Below are 24,558 nucleotides of genomic sequence, written 5' to 3'. Positions count from 1 at the left end.
TGCAAGATTTCATTTAATTCTTGCTCTATACAATACTCTTATGCCATTGTCTGATTCTCCTCTCCGTGTTTGGGCAGGCCAGGCATGTACACCCACTCAGTTTTGAAGACACAATGTTTTAACTCCTGCAGAATGAGTGTTGGTATTTTCCTGCTGAAATAGACATAGAGTTCCCTTGAAAATATCTTGATGGCAGCATATGTCCCTCCAAAATATTTCATTGGTAATAGTCTGGACTTCGGTTTGTAGAATCTGACATCAAATTTTCCCAAAAACAAGCTGAAATGTGGACTCCTCTGATCACAGAACATGTTTCCACTGTGTTTCCATCCATCTCAAAAGACTTTATGCCCAGAGAATTGCCTCGACAGTGTTCTCTGAAGTACTCCCATTACTGTATGTCCATCACTGTAGCATAACGATTTCTCAGACAGCACCCCTTGAGGGCTTGATGGTCATGCACACTCAACTACAGTTTCTACAGTTGGCCTTTATGCACAGGTATTTCCCTTGTCTCCCTAAATCTTTGCACAATATTATGAAATGTGGATGATAAAAGATCCTGATTATTGCAATGAGAGACAGTCCTTGTTGTGACTCACAGGTCTCTCGTGAAGTTGTGAACTAAAACCCATCCTTACTTGCAAAGACTAAGCCTTCATAGTCAGCCTTGATGCCCTCACCAGTTAATACCAATAAAACGGCTAATTGTGGTACCTTCCAGACGTGTTACTTATAGAAAGTTTTGTCTTATTTTGTCTCTGCCTTTTTTTTTTGAGTGTTGGAGATTGTCAGTGAAATCAGTTCAATTAATTTAACAAATTTGAGTTTTTACTGCATTTAAAAAAGTGTGTTACTTTTCTGTAAATGGAATTTTTAATATCATCACTCACTTGCTTAAATTTCTCGTCTCGTTTGTCTGTTTTTCTCTGGAATGACTAAAGGATCCAGCAGTGTCTCTGGGCTATGGTTGGCACTGGGAATACGATTCCAATGCCCCTCTTTCCAATCCCCAAATGAGTACCTGCATGTGTTTGTCAGGCCATTCAAAAGTGAGAGAGCCCAAAATAGCAACTTTAAACCACAGAGCCTCAGAAGCCATTCACAGCCCATGATTTAATATGCTGTGTTTAGTGGCGATGGTCCATGCTATAAGAAACATCTGCGGTAAGTAGACTGTCAAACCCCTCTCTGCATAAAGACACATTTCCTGAGATCTCTCCTTCATGTGCACAGTCTCCTACACTTTTCAGCAAAGCCCCCCTCCTGCAACAGTTTGTAAATATTCAGGAATTCTGCTTCAAATATAGTCTATCTGTCTCTGGACTGAAAAATATGTTTTTTACCATTTTTGCGAAACAAGGAAAATGTAAATATGATGTGACACTGTTTAAACTGTGCACAAATGGTTGCCTATATATATATATATATATATATATATATATATATATATATATGTGTGTGTGTGTGTGGGGTGTGTGTGTGTGTGTGTGTGTGTGTGTGGTGTGCATGTGTGAGCGTGTGGGTGTGTGTGCAGGAGAGTGGAGGATATTTACTCCAGAGGAGACAACAACATCAGTCCACGCTGCAAAGTCACTGGATTTAATTCTGAGACACGTCCAAACAGAAAAACAAGGTAAGAGCCATCTTAGAAATTCCAGCATATGTTTAATACTTGTTTTATATTTATATTATAATATTACATTATTTTAGTCAGTTTTAGGCACATTTTTAAAAAATATTTTATAAACTTTCTTTTTCTCCAGAGAGTCAAGTCATTTTCTCATATACTTTTACACTTTATATGAGTGCAAGTTTAAAAGTATACGAGAGAATGACTTGCAAATTATTACAACTAATAAACAGATGTTTAATAATATTTAGCTTTTTTAAAATAAGTTGGATAATGAGGTAGTTCTGTGACGGACAATTTACTGCAGGAATGTCAGTGATATACCTTTTTTGTTTGTATTGTTTATTTGTGTCTGTGTGTTTTTGTGTGTATTCTCATATGTAAAGATGATTCTCCCGTCACTCCTGGGGTTCTTGTACCTGCTCACAGCTCCAGTGTCCTCTGTGAGTTACACCCACCTGGTTGCATCCACTCTACTATGAGAAAGTCTAGAGGAAATAAACCATTTTTCTAATGTTAGAATTTGGAAACAGCAAAACATAAACATGTGCCACGTTCCTGCTCATATCTTGTATTGTTTCCCAATATATTCATTTAAATGAACTTAATTTACAGAGGTATTAAAGATGCATTCATTTGTTCGCTGTAGAAGACGTTTACGCATTTTTGCACACAGCTGTGCTTGGATCTCATTGTTGTAATCTTACATTTCAATGTTTTTGTGACGCTCAGTCAGTACCTAAATGACAGAAGATTAGCCATTACATTACAACCACCTGCCTCATGTTGTGTAGGTCCCCCCTAGGCCCTTTCGGCAGGGGACAGCGATCAGCATGGGCACACGTGGACCTGCCCGCAACTATGCAGCCCCCTACACGGCAAACTGCAATGCACTGTGTGTCCTACCTCTTTTCTACCAGAGCCAGCACTAACTTTCTCTGTAGTGTGTGTTACAGTAGCTCTTCTGTGGGGTCGGGGCAGTCTAGCTTTCCCTCCCCACACATCAGTGAGCCTTGACCTTGTTGCTATTTTGAAGATGCCTTGACCGAGTCATCTAGTTTGGCTCAGATCTTTATAACTGCATTATTTTTTTCCCGCTTCCAACACTCCGACTACAAAAACACATCCCACCCCACAGACAGGTGGCCTCGAATAAAGACTTTTCCTTCCCTTCCCTTCAGCTTTTAGTGGTTTTAATGTTGTGGTTGATCAGTGTATGTGTGTGTTCAGTTACGCAATATTTGTTTGCTGTTATGTTCTGGTGGAGCTCCCATTGGCTGGAGTCTGAGTAAATTTCAGTGTTTACTGGTGGTTTTCTGCACTGTGTCATTATGAGGGAAACCGCTCTAGAGATGTGGGAGATACTGTGGACGATTTGGGATGTGGTACGGAGACAGATAGTAGGAGCTGAGTTTGGGTGCAAGTGTTGTGCTGCCGTGCAGACTGTAAAAAGTGAAAGAGAAACAGAAGTTTTAGACATTTTTTAAATTTTTTATTCACGTTTGGAATTCGAGCCACAATTGAAATTATCCCAAAAAAAATTGGTGAACCGCAAAAGCTGGGGTAGAGGATAATGCACATTTCATATGAATAGTACAGAGGTCTGTGACACCGTAAACCCGGTGACCCTGGCAATATACGCTGTGTGCACATCCCATTGTCGATAGTAAAATCATTTTTCAGGTTTAGCACGTACAGCTGGAGCTTTCTGTTTGCTACGGTGTCCTGTCAGTGTATTACATCCTTTAATGTTGGATGTATTATTAGTTTCCTTAAAATCTGAGCAGGTGTGAAAGCTCATTTAGATCTGAACACACTTTATTTTGTCTGACTTAATGTGTTATTAACTACAGATAATACAAATAATGTGTTTCTACGCCTTGTTAATTATCATGCCTCTTGTTTACTTGCTGTAGCTTTTATTAAATTATACTTTTCCACAACTTACATGTCATTACATGCATTATTTTAATTTAGAAGAAGCTCTTATCCAGACCATCTCACAGTTTTAACATGTTACAGAGACAGGCGTGTGCAGTGTTGTGTGTGCAGTTGAAGCGCTGTAGCATGATGTTTCTGTCTAAACTGTGAATCAAAAGCTAGACTGCTGTGTGAAGGGAAATGGGGTTGCCCACAATGCTACAGCACGCACTATAACATGTAGATTTATTTAATGTATATTTTGGATGTGTGTGCGATGTAGTTGACGCAGCCTAGTGATGACCACTGGGGAGAATACGGACCTTACGGAGAGTGTAGCCGAACCTGTGGGACTGGAGTCGCTGTGAGGACCAGGGTCTGTAACACCATGAGGTATATATGAGAGGATATGTGTGTGTGGGGATCAATATAAGTTTACACAAATTTTGGGGACTTGTCTTACTGCTGTGTGAGTTGTTGAGTTTTAATGTGAAGACATGTTTTAATGCTAGAGGCATTAAATTGTTTAGGTTTAAGGTTAGGCTGGTATCAGTTTTGAATAAGGCAATAGTAGAAGACTTTGTAAATGTTATATATCATTGTTATTTACAGAACAGACGGTGGACATAACTGTGTGGGACCATCTGCTTCATATAGAATCTGCAACACTCAGGTATGGGATAAGAAAGCACATACAAAATGATGTTATTATGATTATTTTCCAACTTTGTGATTGCAGTATGTCATGCAATGATTTAAATAATAATTAACACTGACCTTCAAAATTCGGGAAAAGGTAAATACAATGTTAGCATTCATATCACAAATATTAGCTAGCTAGTATGTTGCTAGCGATACTTGTCCTTCTATATTTTTTCCAGTTTGTTGAGTAACAAATTTGTAGACGTTTATTTGCCATTCATGTTATTTTTCACTCTTTAGCACACAATACAGTGTTTATTCTTGTAGGGTATTGCAGTATTTGAGTAGTTTGAATGTAATCCTCTTAAATGGCCAACGTAAGTGCTTTAAAACAGGTGACTTTAAAACTGGTTAGATTGGTTAGATATATTTGTAGCTTTAGAGGCTAATTTATACTTTACAGGCTACAAAATTGGGCCAATATTATCAAATCAGTTAATAAATAAATGGTGTGACCTTAGAATAGACCTGAAAACATATAACCCATACTTAGTGTTTCATCTGCATGTTGTTGTGTGAAAGGCATGTCCGTCCGGATCGCAGGATTTCCGTGAAGAGCAGTGCTCTCAGTTTGACAGGCAGGATTTCCGTGGAAAACGCTACACGTGGCAACCTTACTATGGAGGTAATAATCTTACAATTTTTAACCTATTACCATTTTTTCAAGTGTAGTCATTTAGCCTGTTTAGATAATGTGGTATGGAAGCACGTTCATTAACTGGTATTTTGCAAAGGTCCTTAAACCATCACACATGTCAAATTGCATTTAGTGGTTTAATAATTTCAGAATACTAGTTAATGTATTGTTTTTGGATGCTGTATTTTCTCCAATTATCTGTGAAAATGGCAAAATTCTAATAAAATGTAGATATCAAAATGGCTGCTATTACTGTTTTTATTTATAGTTAAAAATAATAATAATAATAATAATAATAATATAATCCGAATGTATGGAAATTTCCTAGAAATGTGATAAAAACAAAACTCTGTGATTTGTTAAATCTCTTGAACCTTTTTAAAAAAATATACAAAGAAAACTTTTCCAAATTGTCACTGAAGAGCATTATTGTAATTTGTAAATATGAACAAATTCAAAATTGGTTGCATGCAACATACTTCCAGAAATTTGGGAAAAGTAGGAAAAATGAACAGAATATCCAAGTTACATTGTTTACATTTATAAGCAGGTGAATATAAAATGTATAAAAGGAACATCCAACAATAGCTTAGTCTATGGAAACAAAGATGTGTCTTGGCTCACAACATTGTTAAATAAAACAATCCAAAATTAACTTTTTCTAAATGAAAGTTTGCATTCTTTCAGCATCTACTGTACATAATATTATAAAAATCCAAAGATGTAAACCTAAGTCTATAGGGTGAGACTGGAAACCACTGTTGAATATGCGTGACCTTAGAGACCTCAGACAGAATTGCATGAGGAACCATACTGCTACTGTGATAAATATAGCCAAGTTTACTTCTACTACTACTGTGTCAAGGAATGCAGCCTGAAACACTGTTATACATCAGTTATACACAGAAACACTGTAGGACTTATCTCAGCTGCTTTGAAACCTGTACTATAGTCAGATGAGTCATTGTTTCAGTTAGTTTTTGGGAAATTGGATGTCAAGTTTTGAGTGTCAAAGGTATCAGGGACCATATACACAAAAGTGCAAAAGCAGAGATCTGTAATGGTATGGGCTGCAATCACATTAATTATTTTTTCCTGGTGAGTCCATGGTTATTTCAGCAAGAACTTCTGCATATGCCACAACGCTGTGTGCTTAACTGGCCTGCATGGATTCAGTATCTAAGGCACATTAAAACAAGACTCAAAACTGTAACAGTTAGTATCCTCAGATCCCAAATGATTAAAATATGTAATTAAAAGGAGACGTGATGTAACACAGTGGTAAATGCATCTGTCCCAATGTTTTTCGAGACATTAAGTTGTAAAACTGTTTATATTTACAAAATACTATGTTGCTCAATGAAAACATTCTTGTTTTCTCAACATTTTTGGAAATGGGGTTTGTAGATAATTGTATGTCTGGGTGCCTGGACCCACATAAGCAAGTCTATTTACGATCCTTTAACAACTCCGAGAGATTTGAGGTGTCCTACTCCACTGGAGAGTTTAAGAATGACGCGATTTGTGGTCGTGTGGTTTGATTTAGAAACAAAACAAGCATGCCGGGAATAATGCTTTTTTTGGCAAATAGAGTATGTTTACTTTGGGATACTGAAAAAGCAAGTGATAAACATTAGTCGAGGGTTTGTATCTAATTATACCACTGCAGAGCCTATACTCTTCTGGGTTTTATTTCCTGTGGAGGAAGGAAAGCTATTAAAAGAAGACTTTTGGCTGCAGTGTTCATGTGTGATGACTGAATTAATAAAAGACACTGGCATTGTTGCCTATTTACTCTATGGTAGCATTGTTGTTACATCTGTGGTAACTGTTATAATTTTAGCCTCATAACTTCGGTGCAAAACTAAAGATACAATACGACACAGCCCAACAGAGTAATGGGAAAATGTAAAAACTAACCGAACTATGTGTGTGGGTGGGTGTATACTGCAGGTTCCAACCCATGTGAACTGGTCTGTGTGCCCAGAGGACAGAATTTCTATTATCGCCATCGTCTGGCTGTAGTGGACGGCACGCCATGTTATGTGGGCCGCAGTGATATCTGTGTGGAAGGCGCCTGCAGGGCAAGGGCACACACACACATACACACACACACACACACACACACACACACACACACAAACACATGATTAAAAATTTGGCTCAGACACACTGATGTTGCTGTGATGATTTACAGGCGGTGAGTCATGGTGAAATTGTGGGCTTTGAACATGCACCAAGTCCGGGTCGGGTCCCAAGACCTGGAGTAACTAACCCTACAGAGGCCTATAGGTGAACGCTCTGTGTGTGTGTGTGTGTGTGTGTGTGTGTGGCCTATGCATACATATAAAATGTTGCCAAAATGGCTTCAGTACATGAAACTTGACATGAAGGCATTTTTATGGTCACTGCATAATTCATGGTAATGTATTAAATATTACTATAAAATGAGTCAAATCTAAAACATATATATTGACATATGTCAATATATGCGTTATTCTGATTGCAAATTATTATTGAAAGTCTACAAATCACTGCCTGCTCTCTGTCTGTGCTTGTGTGTCCAGGTACTCATTTGGTGTGTATTCAGAGTGTACAGCTCCATGTGGTGGGGGCATACAGACCCGCAGTGTGAACTGTGTGCTGGATGGGCATGTGGTGGACGACTCGTACTGCGCTGATCTGGGTTTACAGAGGCCAGCTGCCCAGAGAGCCTGCAATCAGCATGCCTGCGCCGAGTATAGTGTCGGCAGCTTTAGCACGGTAACACACACACACACATTGTATTTGGTATTTCACTAAAAAAGAAAGAATTTTTTTTTTAATAAATTTATATTTATACACTTTATATAGTGTGGCTATTTATTTAACTTTCTCTCATTACAAATTATAATGAAGTATTCTGCAAAAAATTTTGAACCACTATGTAATAGGGGTTATAAACTCACAAGAGTGAAGAATGGAGAAGACTTCAGAGGGTTAATGTGACCCTAACGGTCCTGTTTCTTGTGTCGTTTCTCCCAGTGCTCGGTGACGTGTGGCGAGGGTCAGCAGGTGAGGGAGGTTGTCTGTGTGGGTGGCCGAGGGGAGCATCTCCCTGAGCATCACTGCAGTGGTCTCTCACGTCCAGCGGAGGTCCGAAACTGTCGGAAACCTGCCTGCCACCAGGTCTACCAGTTCCACGCCAATGACTGGAGCCTGGTAAGAAGAGAGCACCGACATATTGGATAAAATGACATAGGGAGCTGTTAACTACCATAATTTACTGTAAATTGTAAACATAATGGTGACATGGAGACTGGCTTCTAACTTCTATCCACGCTCTGTTTGTCAGTGCACTCGTAGCTGTGGAACAGGGACCCGGGAGCGTAAAGTGGTGTGTATGGACCTGGATCAGAACCAGTATGGGGATGAAAGATGTTCACCTCATCCCAAACCTCACGCTGTGGAGGACTGCAACACACAAAACTGCCCTGGCACACAGTGTGAGTGTGTGGAATAGATTACAGTCACAACCCAGGATTCTACACTCTACCTTTAACTAGGAGTCAGATGTTCATTTAACTAGCAGTGTTCACCATATCCAGGATTGGTCTGCATTTTAATACCATCAAATTAAGGTATGGTATTTGTCGTATATTTTATTTATTGTATAATATCAAAGCATAAGTAAGGAATTGTATAGAAATGTAGACAGGAAACTTAATGTGAAAAATAACAAGAAAGAAAAATGAAGTAAGAAAAAGGATGAAGATGATAATAATGTTCTTTCCTGCAAAAAAAATGTATGTATATTTATAGGAATTATATACTTTATAAAATTGTACACTGGCCTAGTACGCCCTACATACTAATTTTGGTGAAAGTTGTAAGGCTCAAGTTTGTGCAAGGAATAAATAACGATCCGTGGATGTGTGTTTCAATGCGTATCTCTGTTTTTAGTGGTTCCCAGTGTTCAGGACCCCGGGAATCATGAGAGCACTATGAGAGGATTTGTGCCTCATGCCCATCCAGAAACAACAGGTAACATGTCCATTACTTCACAGAAATGGCCACACACAATATTTACATCATTGTTTTTCCAATAGCAGGTCTAATGACCCATGATTTCCCCCAATTTACCCTCTGCTTTCTCTTTTTGATATTTGGTTTTATGTAATTTAAGATGAAATATGCTTTATAAATAATAATAATAATAATAATAATAATTGTTGTTGAAGTAGTATTATTAGTAACCAGTCATTATCCAATGTAAGTCATTTGTATTATTGATAGTACTTAGGCCGTATGAGCCATACCCACCTGTGATTGGTCCACACTGTGCTCAGTCGTATTACGGCTGCTGTCCTGATGGACACACCAGTGCTAGTGGACCCAGAGGACAGGGTTGTACTTCAGAAGACTGTGTGAGAACCAGGTAATAAGATGTTATATTGTATTCCTATTTTATTTATTTATTTATTTTTGCACCTATTGACATTTAAACTGTTTGATCACATCTGTGAACGCCTTCTCATCTAACATTTCTTCTAGAATAGAATGAAAGGGTCTTAATTTAGCTTGCTCGGCCTTTGCTGCAGTAACAGCCTCTACATTTCTTGGAAGGCTTTAGATAAGACTTTGGCATGGATGGATGGTTCTCCATCACTTCAGATTACATAGTTGCACTGATCCACTGCTCCACAGTCCAATTCTGGGGGGCATTATACCCCGCTATATGATGATTTTCATAGAGCACTATGCTGTGCACCTTAAATCAGCTGAATTCACTAAATATAAGTAGTGTACTTCACAGAGGTGTATCATTATTATCCAATTCTTCAAAGGTTGCCATCATTATATCTGTGTGTGTGTGTGTGTGGTAGGTACGGCTGCTGTCTGGATGGTGTTACTGCTGCTCAGGGCTTTGGGAGAGAAGGGTGTCCGGACCTCACACAAAGGGTAAAACACCATTCTTTGCCCATGCACTAATCTCCAACCATTTGGAATCACTTCTAGTATTAATACATTCAAAAAATTAATAAAGGCAACTTTTGCACACACTTTAATAGTTATGAAGAATTTAATTGTATCCAATGGTTGAAGTTTTGAGAACACACTGAATTTATTAAGTGTTAAATATTTATAAAATTTGTGTTACTTTGTAAAATGTCCTGAAACTTGCTCACCATGAATTAAATATAAGGCACCCTGGAAATGCTTTCTGCAAATTCAGTGTAACTCAATGTTATAAATCTTTCTCAATGATCACTTATTGCACTGATCATCAATCAAGACTATTTTTTAAACGTTCAATTCCATTACAATAATTAACTGAAACCTATTCTGTAGAACAGTGCCTTCTGTTGGATTAGTTTATACATGCAACTACAGCAAGGTTAAAAAGGTGATTTCAAACTTTTGAATGTATTTTATGTGTTGAATTGCTTATTTTTCATTTCTGTTCATTTAAATAAAAAAATATATATTTATATAATATGATAAGTAGTGCACAATAAATATAACTATAATTTATACTATATATATATATTAGTAAAACAATACATTACAATGGATTACAAGATAAATCATTATATCTAATTGTCTGTTATTCTACAGAAGTGGTTCAAAAATGTGAGACTAATTAACATAATTTAACACATATCACATTTGATAATTAGGAAAACATATTTTTAAAATTCTTATATTGTCTAAAAAGATATTTCCTAAAATACATTCATATGCATACGCTGAGTATTGCATTGTCTCAAGTCTAACACCTGAAATGACACTGAAAATATAGCATACATGTATATATATATTATATATATGTATGTATATTTTAATTATCATAATTTTAATAATATTCTGAAAATGTGCTGTCCTCGATTTTCATGTCACTACTGAAACACACAAATAATCTCTCTGGACTGAACCAACATGTGGCCACACCTGTAAATATGTGAGCAGGAAGAACTAAAAAAACTTCTGCTCCTTCTTGACCACGTGGTGAGTAGATGTCTTTTAAAAATGTTACAAAGTTAGAAAATCCACACGTTAGGTAAAAAGAGTCATTACTGAGCACCTTATTATTTTTACAAATAAATAAATAAATAAATAAATAAATAAAGAAATGAGTTTTCATAATGTATCTGTCAGAAATTGATTGGTGCTAAACTCTTGCTAGTACCACAGAGGCACCACAAAAAATATCTGAATTGTCACAAGATTAACAAATAAGTTAATAAAACAAATTTGGATTGTTCAGTGACAATCTTGTTTGGTAATTAACTGTACATGCTTAAAATTTTCTGTCAAATTAAAACATAAACACTGTACACAGTAAGATATCAGACGCTGAGGGACTTTTATTATGTTGAGTGCGAAGTGATGATAGTGAGAAGTTGATAAAATGTTTGTATGCTAACACAGCCTTCAGGAAAAAAAAGTACTGCTAACTTATTTTTTGATACACATATTATTCATAAGTTTGAATATGTTTGGTGTTGTAAATTATATTAAAATAATTGAATAAAAACAGGTTTCTGGCTTTGGTATAAATTAATGGAGTTCAGTGTGGGCTAGTTATGCTACATGAAGGTAGCCGCTTAACCTTTTAATATGAACCACTTATGTAGAATGCATACCACATGAAAATATTGTGTTGCGGCTATAAAAAAAAACATTCCATTGTTGTAGTTTGTTGTTTTTTAAATGTTCTGAAAATGTCGTCTGAAATTTATTTATTGTTTATTTTTGCCAAATATTCATGATCAGTGTAGAGACATTTCCAAAATGATTCAGGAAAGAATATTGTAACATTAATAGGGTGACCAGACGTCCTCTTTTACCCGGACATGTCCTCTCTTTTAGACTTAAAAAATGTCCGGGCGGAATTTCACAAACGTCCGGGATTTTGTTTTTCTAGAGCTTACATAGAACTTCGAGAAGCGTTTCGTTCACAAACTAGTCCCGCCCTCCCCTACTCCGATTGGTTCGCTTGAGTGAGAAGGGGGAGTGGTGAAGTAACCTAAAATCTTCTGATTGAATGGTCTGACTGTAGAGCTACCGTTATTGGTCGATAACCTTCTCTGTAAACATTTAATTGGTCATTGGTATATATATATGAATATGTGTGTGTAATACCTACTATGTCTATGCATGTTGTCAGGAGCACCCCTCTGTCCATGTTGATGTGTGCTTCTTGCGGAAAGAAGTTGGCCCTTGTTACGAGTGGAAGTCTCGCTTTTACTTCGATTCCAGTACACATACCTGCACACATTTCTGGTTCGGCGGGTGCCAAGGCAATGGCAACAATTTTGTCTCTGTTGAGGAGTGCAGGGCGTCTTGTGCGGGGTCTGGCCGAGTGTCCACTCTTAGCTACGAACCGAGAAGGAGTTACAGAGGACGACAATACCGTGCCCGTGCCTGAGGAGCAGTCCTTGAGTAACTGAAAAAGGAATCTCATACATAAATCCATCCACATGTACAAAATGATTATATGTGTAAAAACAACAATAATAAGATATTAATCTACCAAATGTATATGAAATATAACATAAGGATACAGCTCCATCTGTGATGTTCATGATAAATTTTACATATCAATGGTCAATATGCTTTTCCTGTATCTCCTTGAATCCAGATTAAAATAAACCAAAACTGCTGTAAACCAGGGGTTTCATTTGTTCATTACAATAAAGGCTGGATCTCAAATGGCTTCCAGTTTTTTAGATAGTGCTCCCTTTGTAGGAAATAAAATTTTGGCATAGGACAAAAACCTTTTGAGAAAAAATATCAGATCAATGGATGAGGAATGGACCTGTGCGAATGATCAATTTCTACTGGAATGTAACAGCAATAAGCAGAAATTGTTAGATTTACAAATGCACTGTAAATGGTTTGCTATGATGCAGAATGGGTTGGAAAATATGACGGGAGATGACGTAAAGGGGAGGAGAGAGAGAAGCGAGGAGAGGAGGTGTTCGGATGTATGTTTTAGCTCGCAGTTAACTAGTAGCCAGAGTAACAGTGTGTTCTACATTAAAAAGTGAACTTCATGTCCGAGTCTATTTCACTTCTTGCCTCCCCGTCCAAACCACGCTACCCTGCACCAGCGGAACCGACCTACTATTGAATCAGGTTAGGACAAAGAACCCACATTAACGGCTGTACAAGAGAGACCGCTTTTACACTGGTGGCAGTGGCGGTCGGCGTTTTTTTTTTTCCCCCAGTAAACGCCATATATATATATATTTTGTGTGTGAAAACTCGGATTTTCGTCGATAGACTGTGAAGTTTTTGTATTTTTTGTGTGCTGTTTCTCACGTTTAAGCTACGTGCTGCGGCTTTCTATTTTTGTGAACACTGTGCAATGGCGGACGAAGAGCAAACCCCTTCAGTATCACGGCCCTCAGCAGCTCCTGCCAATATAGCGCCAGTCCCTTTTCGAATTGAGCTTCCCGCGCCTTTCACGGGTGACGGAGTAGAGCCTTTTAGTTCGTGGATTCAGCGTTTTGAAGTTGCTCTTGATGTTTCGACGGCACAGTTGGAGAAAGCAAAACTACTAGCTGCTAGACTCAGTGGCCCTGCATTTTCATACTGGCAGAGTTTACCTTCACTAGTGAAAGCAGATTACGAGCAAGCTAAAGCTCGTTTGAGCACAGTTTTTGGACGAGCTTCATTTTTGGCTGCTTTCCAAACACATCTAACTGCCCGCCCTCGCAGACCCCAAGAACCTCTCGAAGTTTATGCTGCTGATGTCACTAATTTAGTGATGGAAGCTTTTCCCCAATATGGTGCAGAAGCACAGAGCTGTAAAATTTTTCGGCGTTTTGTGACTGGTTTAGACCCTTCTCTCCAGTTAAAAATTCATGAACACGGGGCTGTGACTTTAGAGGCTGCATTGAAAGTGGCAGCTCAGTGCGAACGAGCCCAACTAGCTTTAACAGTGTCGACACATTCGCCTGTTATGCCTGTGACTGTTACGCCACAAACAGGCTCTGGCTCACAGTATCCAATAGCCGACTTAACAGCTGCTATTGCTCACCTTAGGACAGAACTGCAAGATTTGAAACAAACACATCTGAAGCATACTGAGCATAGACTGGATCAACTCACTCAGCAAGTGGCTGACTTTCAACGGTTACCACCAAACACTGGTCACCCTACGCATCTGCGATGTACGACAGTGAACCACACTTGCCCAGAGGGACATCACACACTGCAGGACAGTCTTCATCATTATAGCTGTGTGGACTGCTGCGTTACCTATCCGCGTGTTCAGACCAGAGGACGGCAACCCCTTCGTGACGACTACTTACCACCTCGACGTCAGCGTCCAGCACATGAATGGACTATCCATGCTGAGGACCATTGTTCCTTCTCTTCTGATGACTGCGCTACAAGACGTCAAAGACCTGAACATTCTTATCAAAATATGCACCACCAGCGTTCAGATTACTGGGAGGACCACTCTCCTCCAAGGCATCGCCGTGACAGGTACTCTGTTCGCTCCCCTTCCAGGGAATACAATTCACACCCTAGTCACCACACCTCTTCTAATCATCACAAGTCACATAGAACCCGTTCACCATCCCCTGCTTCATACCATACACAAGCACGACACCCCCCTTCCCATTCACCACCTTCAGTCCAACATAGTAGATCTCACCCCTCACGTCACTGTTCCCCCTTACGCCGTGTCCATTTTTCCACACCACGTGATCCCTCAGCCCCTACGTCCACCCACAATCAGGAAAACTACTAGAAGCTGGCATTGTGGACCAAATGACAGCTTCATCAAATCACTTGGTCCCCACCAAACCTGTTGACACTGATATTAACACATCCCCTGCTCCGTTTATACACATTATCCTTTCAGGCTCTGAACAACATGCCCTGATTGACACTGGTTCCGGTCTTTCCCTTATTGCGGATGAGTGTTATAAAGGTATTCCTAACCTGGCTTCTCAACCCATTAGTAAGTCCTTTATCTTGGCATCCTCAGTGACTGGACATTTACTGGATATGATAGGTTGTGTTACAACCCCAGTGCGCATTGGTGATGTTACTTTAACCCACACTTTCCATGTTGTGCGTAGTTCAAGCCACCCTGTGATATTAGGATGGGATTTTCTCACTCAACATAATGGGACCTTGTCTGTACCTCACGCGCACTTACAGCTGTATGGCACTATTGTGCCTTTTGCCCCACTGCAACATCCCATTCCACTACAGTGCACAGCAGTTGCTGCCTTTCCTGTCACTGTACCTCCTTTATCAGAGATGGTGGTTGCTGTCACCATGAATGGTAGTAATTTAAGTCTTGCTTTTGTTGACTCGTATGTGGGCATTGTTGAACCACAGCCTCCTCCGACTTCGGTGTTGGCCGTTGCTAGGACAATAACCACTCTACATAATGGTAAAGGACTAGTTAGGGTTATCAATCCTTCCCCAGAACCAGTCTCCCTCGCTAGTGGTTGCCCCTTAGGTCAAGTATTTTCCCTTTTGGGCCGCCCACACGAAGAATACACTCTGGTGTCAGCCGTGTCTACATCTAATGACTCTGATTGCCCTATCCCCTCAGTGGATTTGTCTGACACATGTCTCACCCCAGCTGAAGTATCGCAACTTCAAAGTCTTTTAAAAGATTTTGGAGATATTTTTAGCTCACATCCTTATGATTATGGCCAGACTGACCTGGTCCATCACAAGATTAACACAGGTGATGCTATGCCCATTAAGTTGAGACCCTACTGCACATCTCCAGCCTTACGAGCTGTGCTGCAGCAGGAAGTTAACAAGCTCTTGGAGCACGGTATCATAGAAGAATCCCATAGTCCTTGGTCTGCCCCAGTGGTGCTGGTCAGGAAAAAGGATGGCACTCACCGGTTTTGTGTAGATTACCGTAAGCTAAATTCAGTCACAATTAAGGATTCCCATCCACTTCCACGTGTCGATGACACATTAGATAAACTGGCTGGTGCCCGTGTCTTTAGCACCATCGATCTCACTGCAGGATATTGGCAGATCCCACTCCATCCACATGACAAAGAGAAAACAGCGTTCTCTACTGGTGTTGGTCTCTTCCAGTTCCGAACAATGCCTATGGGAATTTCAAATGCCCCTCCAAGCTTCCAACGCTTAATGGAACTTGTCCTGCGTGGCCTACACTGGAATGTTTGTTTGATCTATCTCGATGACATCATTGTGTATAGCACTGATTTCTCCCAACATCTTGTGCACTTGAAAGAAGTCTTTCAACGTTTTCGCACTGCAGGCCTCAAACTAAAGCCATCTAAGTGTCACATCGCTCATTCTTCAGTCACCTTCTTGGGCCATCTTGTTTCTTGTGAGGGTATTCAGCCGGACCCTTCTAACACTGAGAAAGTTGCATCCTGGCCGCTTCCTCATTCAGCTACAGAGGTGAGAGCCTTCCTAGGCCTCTGTTCCTATTATAGGCGATTTATTAGGCAGTTCTCTCATGTTGCAGAACCCCTCACTTGTCTTACTCACAAAGGTGTACCATTTGAATGGTCTCAGGCTGCAAACAATGCTTTCCACACATTGAAACATGCTTTGACCTCACCACCTATCTTAGCTTTTCCGAATTTGTCAGCCCCCTTCTTGTTATACACTGACGCCTCCACTCATGCCATTGGAAGTGTACTATCACAAAAGGTAGCTGGTAGAGAACATGTAATAGCATACGCAAGTCATACACTCTCAGTGGCCGAAAGGAAATGGTCAACATTCGACCGCGAACTGTATGCCGTTGTCTGGTCTGTTCGTCATTTTCGCCACTATCTGGCCTTCCACCAGTTCACTATCATCACGGACCACAAACCATTAGTAGGTCTCAAGAAGCTACCAGTGGAACAGGATCCTACAGGCAGGCGTGCACGCTGGGCTGTTGAATTAGACCTTCATGATTGGACCGTAGTGCACAGAGATGGCACTAAGCACCTTAATGCAGACGCCATGTCTCGTCGCCCTGATGATATAGCACTACCTGTGTCACAGAAGCTCCTTACGAAGACAACTTCAACTCAGACGGCCAACGAGAGTTACAGACAGGAACCATGCCATATCCCAGGTCGTCATGCTAACAATGACTCATGTCAAAAATCTGCAAACTTGGTTCATGTCCAGATGGATTGGGACCTGGCTACACACCAGCAAAATGACCCTGATATTACTCTGCTGTTCGATTGGTTAGAGCATGGCCGATGACCACCTCTTTGGAAACTGAAAAACGCATCTCCATCCCTTCGCAAATTGTGGTCACAGTTCCCACGCCTTAAGGTGTGTAATGGCCTCATATGTAGATGTGTGAGTCACCCCACTTCTCATAACACCATTGAGCAGGTGGTCATTCCCAGAAAATTGGTTCCACAGGTATTACATTACGTACATGGTCACCCCACAGCAGGTCATTACGGCTTGGCTAAAACAACTCACAGAGCTTTGCGATCTTTCTACTGGCCGTATATGTCCTCAGACATCTCGCAATATTGTCGGCAGTGTGCCGCTTGTCAGTCACGACGTTCACCAGTACCTCGTCCACAGGCCCCACTAATTCCAATTTCACCCAGTCGGCCTTTTCAAATTGTGGCAGCTGATATTACTGAGCTTCCGGTGTCAACCAAAGGCAGCCGCTATGTTCTAGTTGTCATGGACCTCTACACAAAATTTGTTAATCTCTACCCTTTACAGACCCAGACAGCTGTTTCTGTGGCACGTTGCATTTTTGAACAGTACATTCCTCAGCATGGTGTTCCTGAAGCATTGCACTCCGATCAGGGGCGGCAGTTTGAATCTGACCTCATAAAACATCTTTGTAGTCTGATGTCCATTCACAAGCTTCGCACTTCACCCTATCATGCACAATGTGATGGTGCAGTGGAGCGATACAATCGTACTCTCAAGGAAGAACTGTCCAAGTACCTGTTTGACCAAGGCCATGAGTGGGATGATCATCTTCCTCAAGTTGCACTGGCTTACAACACCACGATTCATGCCAGCACAGGATTTACACCTTTCTACTTAGTCTATGGCCGGGAGGCTCGCGTTCCAGTAGACACCTTACTACACAGTCCTGATTCGATCTCAACAGGTACAGCCACCACCCCAGCTGCTTATGCCGCTTCTTTGCGAACACGGCTTAAGAAAGCATATGAGTCAGCTACCGCTTTCAGGAATGAAGCTCAGGACCGTCAGCAAAAGTACTATGATCGTCGTCTAAACTACAGGCCCTATGAACCTGGTGATTTAGTTTTAGTGGACGACCCAGCACGCCAACATAATAAGCTTGCCCCACGCTGGATTGGCCCTTATGAGATCTTAGGCCCCGTGACACACACTGACCAGCCACTACCTGTTGATTTTCAGGTTTGTGACTTGACCCGTCCACACAGTAGGCCCAAAGTTCTTCACTATAATCGCCTCAAACCATTTGTTTCCGGGCCTCAGAACACTGTCTTTAGAGCCCCACAGTCTTTTCCCAAGGCCCCTTTAATCTGTCCTTTGTGGCCCCCCTCGCCGGTACCCCCTCAGTCAGACCTCCCCCATCCTACCTCACTCTCTACATTCCAAACGCTCCACCACACCTCACATTCCCATCCTCCTGACCCATTGCCACATACTCCGCAGGCAACACCTCACTTTGCCCCAAACGGTCAACTCAGTGCCCCTGCGGGCCTACGTCCTGCTTCACCTAGGCAGACCACTGGCTCCACAAGTCATTCACGGCGTCAGCATCGGAGGCCAGCACACCTCAGAGACTTTCATCTGTACTGAATGGACTAAATATTGGTTCTCTTTTCATTGGATGCATTGCTATTCTCAGCAAGTTCTGTTGGGTATAATCAACTGAGTTTTGGGTTGGTTGTTGTTTCCTTTCTCGGTTGTATTGCAAATTGAATATATGTTTGTTATTCTAGCTACAGAAATGAGGACATTTCTTGCTGGGTGGGAGAGTATATGTAACAGCAATAAGCAGAAATTGTTAGATTTACAAATGCACTGTAAATGGTTTGCTATGATGCAGAATGGGTTGGAAAATATGACGGGAGATGACGTAAAGGGGAGGAGAGAGAGAAGCGAGGAGAGAAGGTGTTCGGATGTATGTTTTAGCTCGCAGTTAACTAGTAGCCAGAGTAACAGTGTGTTCTACATTAAAAAGTGAACTTCATGTCCGAGTCTATTTCACTTCTTGCCTCCCCGTCCAAACCACGCTACCCTGCACCAGCGGAACCGACCTACTATTGAATCAGGTTAGGACAAAGAACCCACATTAACGGCTGTACAAGAGATACCGCTTTTACAGGAACAACATTAGAAACAATGGCTTAAACAGATTAAAGCTGCTCTTTGTTGTAACACATCTTCAGTACGAAAGTTATAGCTTCTGCACTGCCCTCTGATGGAGTAGCGAGTTCAGACAGCCTATGTATAACATTTGAGTCAAGCTTACCTGCCTATAACTTGTGCCTTAAGTGACTACAGAATGCCATTTATATTTGGCCACATACTTTTATCTTAAAATAAGTGAAAATATTTGGTGTAGAAGCTACAGTATTGTGACTTATAAAACATTTGAAATCCATTGTTCATGGACTTGAAAGGCATAAGTCTGTAAAACTTTCAAAATAATCAACTAATGTAGAAAAAAAAATTAATGCTAAAAGGAAAAAAAAATCATTATCAGTAGAGGGTACCATCAGAGCCTCAGAAATTATACATTAAGGGTTATATTATACATAATTATCCAGTTCAGGGTTGCGGTGGGTCCAAAGCCTACCTGGAATCACTGGGCAAAAGGCTGGAACACACCCTGGAGGGGGCCTAGAAAGTATTATTTCTAATTATTTAAATATCTTTGAATGCTACACAGAAGAAAGTATTAATACTACACAATAAGAACTACAGCAATACAGCTGCAGGCAGACATTTTTTGAATTCCAAGCAACTTCTTATCAGTCTGTCAAGAACCAAAGAGAGACTCAAATGGGTAAATTCAAACAGTCAGAATTTATTACATCATATACAAAAGGAACCAATGCCTTCAGCTTGCAAATTGTAGGAGATTTAGGTTTAGGGGTGTTATAGCGATAGAGACATGGAAATGTGGCATATTTATAAATCCACATACAGTTTTAAGGCAAATGTGTAGAGGCATCGTGGGGTTTTTTTCTTTCTTGTAAGCAAATTCTAATTATGTCATAATGAACAGAGATTTCAGGGGTTTAACTGATGACTAGATCTTTTATTGCAGAGCAAAACTGGTTATTTTTTTTTAGCAAAATGACACATTTGTAAAGTTCATTATTTTGCAATATTTTTCATAGAATTTGAGTGATGGTTTATTCTTATATTCTACAATACAAACTCACAAGCTGCTTTACATAAACATTTCACAACATAAAATATATGAACGCAGATAGATAATAGAAATATACAAAAAAAAAACCAGTACAGTTAGACATACAGATTATGCAAATGCCTGCATAAAACATAAATCTTTACTTGCATTTTAAATGAAACCACAGACTTGGAGCTCGGAAAATCCATAACGGCACGTTATACCAATAATTTGCAATCATTATTTTTATTTTTATTTATTTATTTATTTTTGGTAACTGTTGGGACTTTTATTTTGAAAAGCGTGGATATTCTCTCTGAAAGAAAGGGACTTTTGTTGTAGAAAGCCATTCATGCATTTGCTGCTGTTGGAGAAACGGTTGCAGACTCTCAGCGGTCCTCTACGCTTATAAAAACACACTCGAAATGGTAGGTTTTTTAAATTTTGATTTATATTTAAAGCAGTGTACATTCCCTGTGTTTAAAGAGCTGCAGTGAACACCTGTTAGCGCGTGATTTAGCTCCCTTTGCCTGTTACCGTCGTCTATTAACGTCAGTCGATTCGAGGAGCTAATTTTAGTCCAAGGAAAAATGTTTAGTTTAACATTAACGTTTAGATAGCGGTGCCGTGGATGCATTTAGTGTCCATTTTCTATTATTATTGACGTATCAAAGACTTACATTGAGGTACAACACAAAAATTAACCGATAAATCTACCTTAAGCATGCTAGTCTATGCTTAGCTCGCTGGGAAACAGTACCTAGAGCCTCAAAACTACCCTATCAAGGGTTAATATTTTGAAAGTCCCGCTATACATGAAACGAATCCAGTATTGTGTGTGTGTGTATATTTTGCATAAACTCTAAATAAACTCTGGATTACCTTGTATCAATATTTCATTTCTGCGCCTCCCGAGGTCGGTTAGAAACCACAGCTTAACCCCCACTCCCTTCAGTGTAAATCAAGGGTTTAACTTTATCATGTTTGTTTTCTTCTTCTTTTTTTAAATATAGAAATAGAATCATACGCGAAATAATTGGTCAAAACAATGGCTGAGCACTTCCGTTTTGAAGCCATTGTTCTCCAAAGAGTTTTAAAGGGTAAATTCGGAGTCTCTGACATCATACACCTAGGGAACCAATCCGGTCAATTTGCAAGGCAAATCATTGATCTTTAAGTGGGGGTAGAGGCCATGATTAATCACATACCCGTGTATCTGCATGTACCGAATTTGTACTACTGCTTAAGTTGATTTTTGGAATTGGTACTTTTACTCGAGTCATTGTCAGTATTTACATGTGTATGGATTTGTTCAACCCACATCGCCTGCATCTATAAAAAATAATTCTGAGTGCAGCTAATGATAAAGCTGGTTCTAATCTTTTCACCTCTCTTTCAAGTCTCACACAATTCTGCTAGTCCAGCCCACAAAGAGGCCAGAGGGACGAACTTATGCTGACTATGAGTCTGTCAATGAATGCATGGAGGGTAAGTTTCTCTATTCCCTTCAATGATTACTCTTCACATTATACTTATGCATAGTGGCTTGGGTATCTCAGTACAAAATTATTTTAAACATGGCTGTCCCATGTTGTGTGGAGCATAAACATTAATCAGATTGCATTGCTTTGAAGTGATTCTTAGACGTCAAAGCAATTAAATACTTCATCTTGTGAGTTACACATTATAAAAAGGAATTTGTAAATATAAGAATAGCTTTTATTAATGCTGTTTGCTACATAGACGTAAAAACACCTATTGCTCCTTAAATATAGCTAGTGCATTACTAAATGGAAAGAGGGTGAGGTGTACTTAACCATTTGTCATCTCTTCTTCCTAGGGGTGTGTAAAATGTATGAGGAGCATCTGAAAAGAATGAATCCCAACAGTCCTTCCATCACCTATGATATCAGCCAACTGTTTGATTTCGTTGATGACCTGGCTGACCTCAGCTGTCTGGTGTAAGTATAAACAAAGGGTTAATGTTAGTAACTTTTCATATTTTAACAATTGTGGTGAGGATGCATAGGGTGTTGCATGTTTGGCCACTATCCTGGACTCTGATTAAACAGGATTTCCACTGATTTTCTGCCTAATTTCATGATAATTTTGTAAACAATTTCAAACAATTACTGAACATGATTTGATGGTAAATGTAGAACTGTAGAGAAACTCAGATACCTGAGTATTTAGAGCCAGTAAAGTCACCACGCAGAGAGTTATCACTTAAAATAGTCATGAATATGGCCTTATAATTAATCTTTCAAACAGCTGAAATATTTCCAAAATTCCATAACTGCAGAAGTACATTACTGGCCTAAATTGTATTGTATGGCATAATAGTACTCAAAGAAAACAGATTCTTTCATATTCATCACTGTTTTTCATTTTTAAGTATTTCAAACCAAGGTCAGATCACACGTAAATGTTCAGTGGTAATTTTGAATGTTAAATAAACTGTACACATCCTGATGCTGGTTACTATCACTAATGTTTGTAAAGAAATAAAAGCCTGTGAATTTCTGTACAATTAACCAGTCCACATCAGACAGAACCTAATGGCATCTATTTACTGCTAAGTTATTGATTCAAGCAGGGTTTTTGAAGTTGCTGTTCTGACTAGTTTAATTGATTACCATATGTCATGTCACACACCAAAATGTGTAGATGGACAATTGTTAAAGTTAAATACACTTGGGTTTGATTTTACTGTGCCATGCTAATCATTGCTATTCATGAAAGTGCCTGTAGAACATTAATTTTGTGAAGATGTGACACTCGTTCTTGTGTTTTAAACAGCTACCGTGCGGACACACAGACATATCAGCCCTACAACAAAGACTGGATCAAAGAAAAAATCTATGTTCTTCTAAGACGCCAGGCCCAGCAGGCAGGGAAATAGAGGATGAATGGACATTTCAAGTAGGCTGCACAATTCGTCTGCCGTTTAACTTGATGAGGACTATGCTTCATCATAAGCAATGTTATATAAACTTGGGTGGGTTTCCCAAAAGTATTGTAGGGCTGAAATCTTTTTATCTGTTACTATACGTTGAAACTGGCTGTGCCATCCTGCATAGATCTTTGTCACAATGCTTTTGGGAAACTGGGTCCTCAGTGTTCATTTTTTGATAATATTTGTGTACTCAGTCAGCCAAGAAAAATTTTACATCAAGGTACCTTTATGATGTCCTTTGTGTCCTTCATTTTTGGTGGCATTTAATTTGAGTTTATTTACTGGACATGAGGATAAAATTAAAAGGATTTATTTTAATATATTTGTATCATTATCCCTCCACCCTTTTTTAACTGTCATGCATTTTCTAGAGATGTTGTACACCTGCTTTTTCTGTGATTCTTCAGTAGTTTACACTGAATTCTGTATTCTACTTACCTGTCCTAAAGCTATCAGTACATAGCTTAATTTTACTCTTGCTTTTGAGTGTTTTTATTTTGTCCTTTTCACCAAGTGTGGACGCTCAGGAAATTGCTGCATTTAGCACACACAAATTTGTCTAGGTTGTGGTTGCCACTGAAAACAACTATTTGAGCCACTAAGAACTGATAGATGGCAAAGCATTTCATTGTGTTGGTCCTCCTTACTTGGCTACATATGTGACCGTTAGAACAGCCCCAAGTGTAAGGTTCTGTACACTTGCCTTTTTTACAACTTTATATCAAAATAATTAAAAATTATTGAAATGTATGCATTTGTGTTCAACAAAACTTATTGTATTTGAACCTTTTACGTTTGTTGTGCTCTTTTATTCATATTCCTTTTGTTTGGTAATTGGTTGGGAAAACTCTCACATTGGTCGGTATTAAGGCCTGTTTTTTTTTTTTTTTTTTTTTACTACAATAAACTAGTTAAATAAAATCAACTCTGTGGTCAGTTTAATGATCAGTTTAATTTTTATAAATTGCAGCAGACATACAGAAAGCTGGGAGTGGATGTGAACATGGATGAAGTGAGTGAATATACATTTATATTCCAAACTACATTCAGAAAATGACTGAAATGAGTCCTGTGTGTTTGAGATTTTAGTGCAACAATTTCCAACTTTTTTTTTATTTGTTTAAAATGGGGGATTGTTTTATTCAAGAATGTTCTTTCAATACAATATCCAGCATAAATTGCACTGTAATACATAGAACAATTTGTAATACCTGTGAAGTAAATCCTAACTTAGTACAGAGTCACACTAAGGTCAAATATTTAGTGAATCAGTACTGTTTGACTTGCCTATTATCATTTGTAGTGATTTGAAAACAGTAGCTAATGTACTTATGCACTACCAGAAATAATAGCTTAAAATAAAAAAA

General features: G+C 39.4%; 2 protein-coding genes across 2 annotated transcripts; both read left to right on the top strand.

Annotated features, from left to right (window-relative positions):
- Window positions 1-2,019: 2,019 nt before the first annotated feature.
- Window positions 2,020-12,403, top strand: paplnb (papilin b, proteoglycan-like sulfated glycoprotein). Its single transcript, XM_066677877.1, has 13 exons — window positions 2,020-2,076; window positions 3,837-3,946; window positions 4,166-4,226; window positions 4,778-4,880; window positions 6,846-6,976; window positions 7,090-7,184; window positions 7,460-7,655; window positions 7,917-8,093; window positions 8,227-8,377; window positions 8,835-8,915; window positions 9,168-9,309; window positions 9,758-9,833; window positions 12,043-12,403. The coding sequence occupies exons 1-13, from the start codon at window positions 2,020-2,022 to the stop codon at window positions 12,301-12,303; spliced, it is 1,641 nt and encodes a 546-aa protein (XP_066533974.1). The 3' UTR covers window positions 12,304-12,403.
- An 8,140-nt stretch (window positions 12,404-20,543) lies between these two features.
- On the top strand, window positions 20,544-24,085 carry erh (ERH mRNA splicing and mitosis factor). Its single transcript, XM_066677458.1, has 4 exons — window positions 20,544-20,663; window positions 21,636-21,723; window positions 22,076-22,196; window positions 23,035-24,085. Exons 1-4 carry the CDS (start codon window positions 20,661-20,663, stop codon window positions 23,135-23,137), a joined length of 315 nt encoding a protein of 104 aa, XP_066533555.1. The 5' UTR covers window positions 20,544-20,660; the 3' UTR covers window positions 23,138-24,085.
- The last annotated feature ends 473 nt before the right edge of the window (window positions 24,086-24,558 follow it).

Source organism: Hoplias malabaricus, chromosome 7 (genome assembly GCF_029633855.1).
Source record: "Hoplias malabaricus isolate fHopMal1 chromosome 7, fHopMal1.hap1, whole genome shotgun sequence".
In the NCBI taxonomy this organism is placed as follows: Eukaryota; Metazoa; Chordata; class Actinopteri; order Characiformes; family Erythrinidae; genus Hoplias; species Hoplias malabaricus.
This window is presented reverse-complemented; position numbering and strand designations above follow the sequence as displayed.

Excerpts from the sequence above, each read along its gene's own strand:
- paplnb (XM_066677877.1), top strand. The coding sequence starts at position 2,020 with ATGATTCTCCCGTCACTCCTGGGGTTCTTGTACCTGCTCACAGCTCCA. Across the intron at positions 2,077-3,836 it reads TCACAGCTCCAGTGTCCTCT|TTGACGCAGCCTAGTGATGA; the intron begins GTGAGTTACACC and ends TGTGCGATGTAG. Across the intron at positions 7,185-7,459 it reads AACCCTACAGAGGCCTATAG|GTACTCATTTGGTGTGTATT; the intron begins GTGAACGCTCTG and ends TTGTGTGTCCAG.
- erh (XM_066677458.1), top strand. Across the intron at positions 21,724-22,075 it reads TGTCAATGAATGCATGGAGG|GGGTGTGTAAAATGTATGAG; the intron begins GTAAGTTTCTCT and ends TCTTCTTCCTAG. Across the intron at positions 22,197-23,034 it reads GCTGACCTCAGCTGTCTGGT|CTACCGTGCGGACACACAGA; the intron begins GTAAGTATAAAC and ends TGTTTTAAACAG.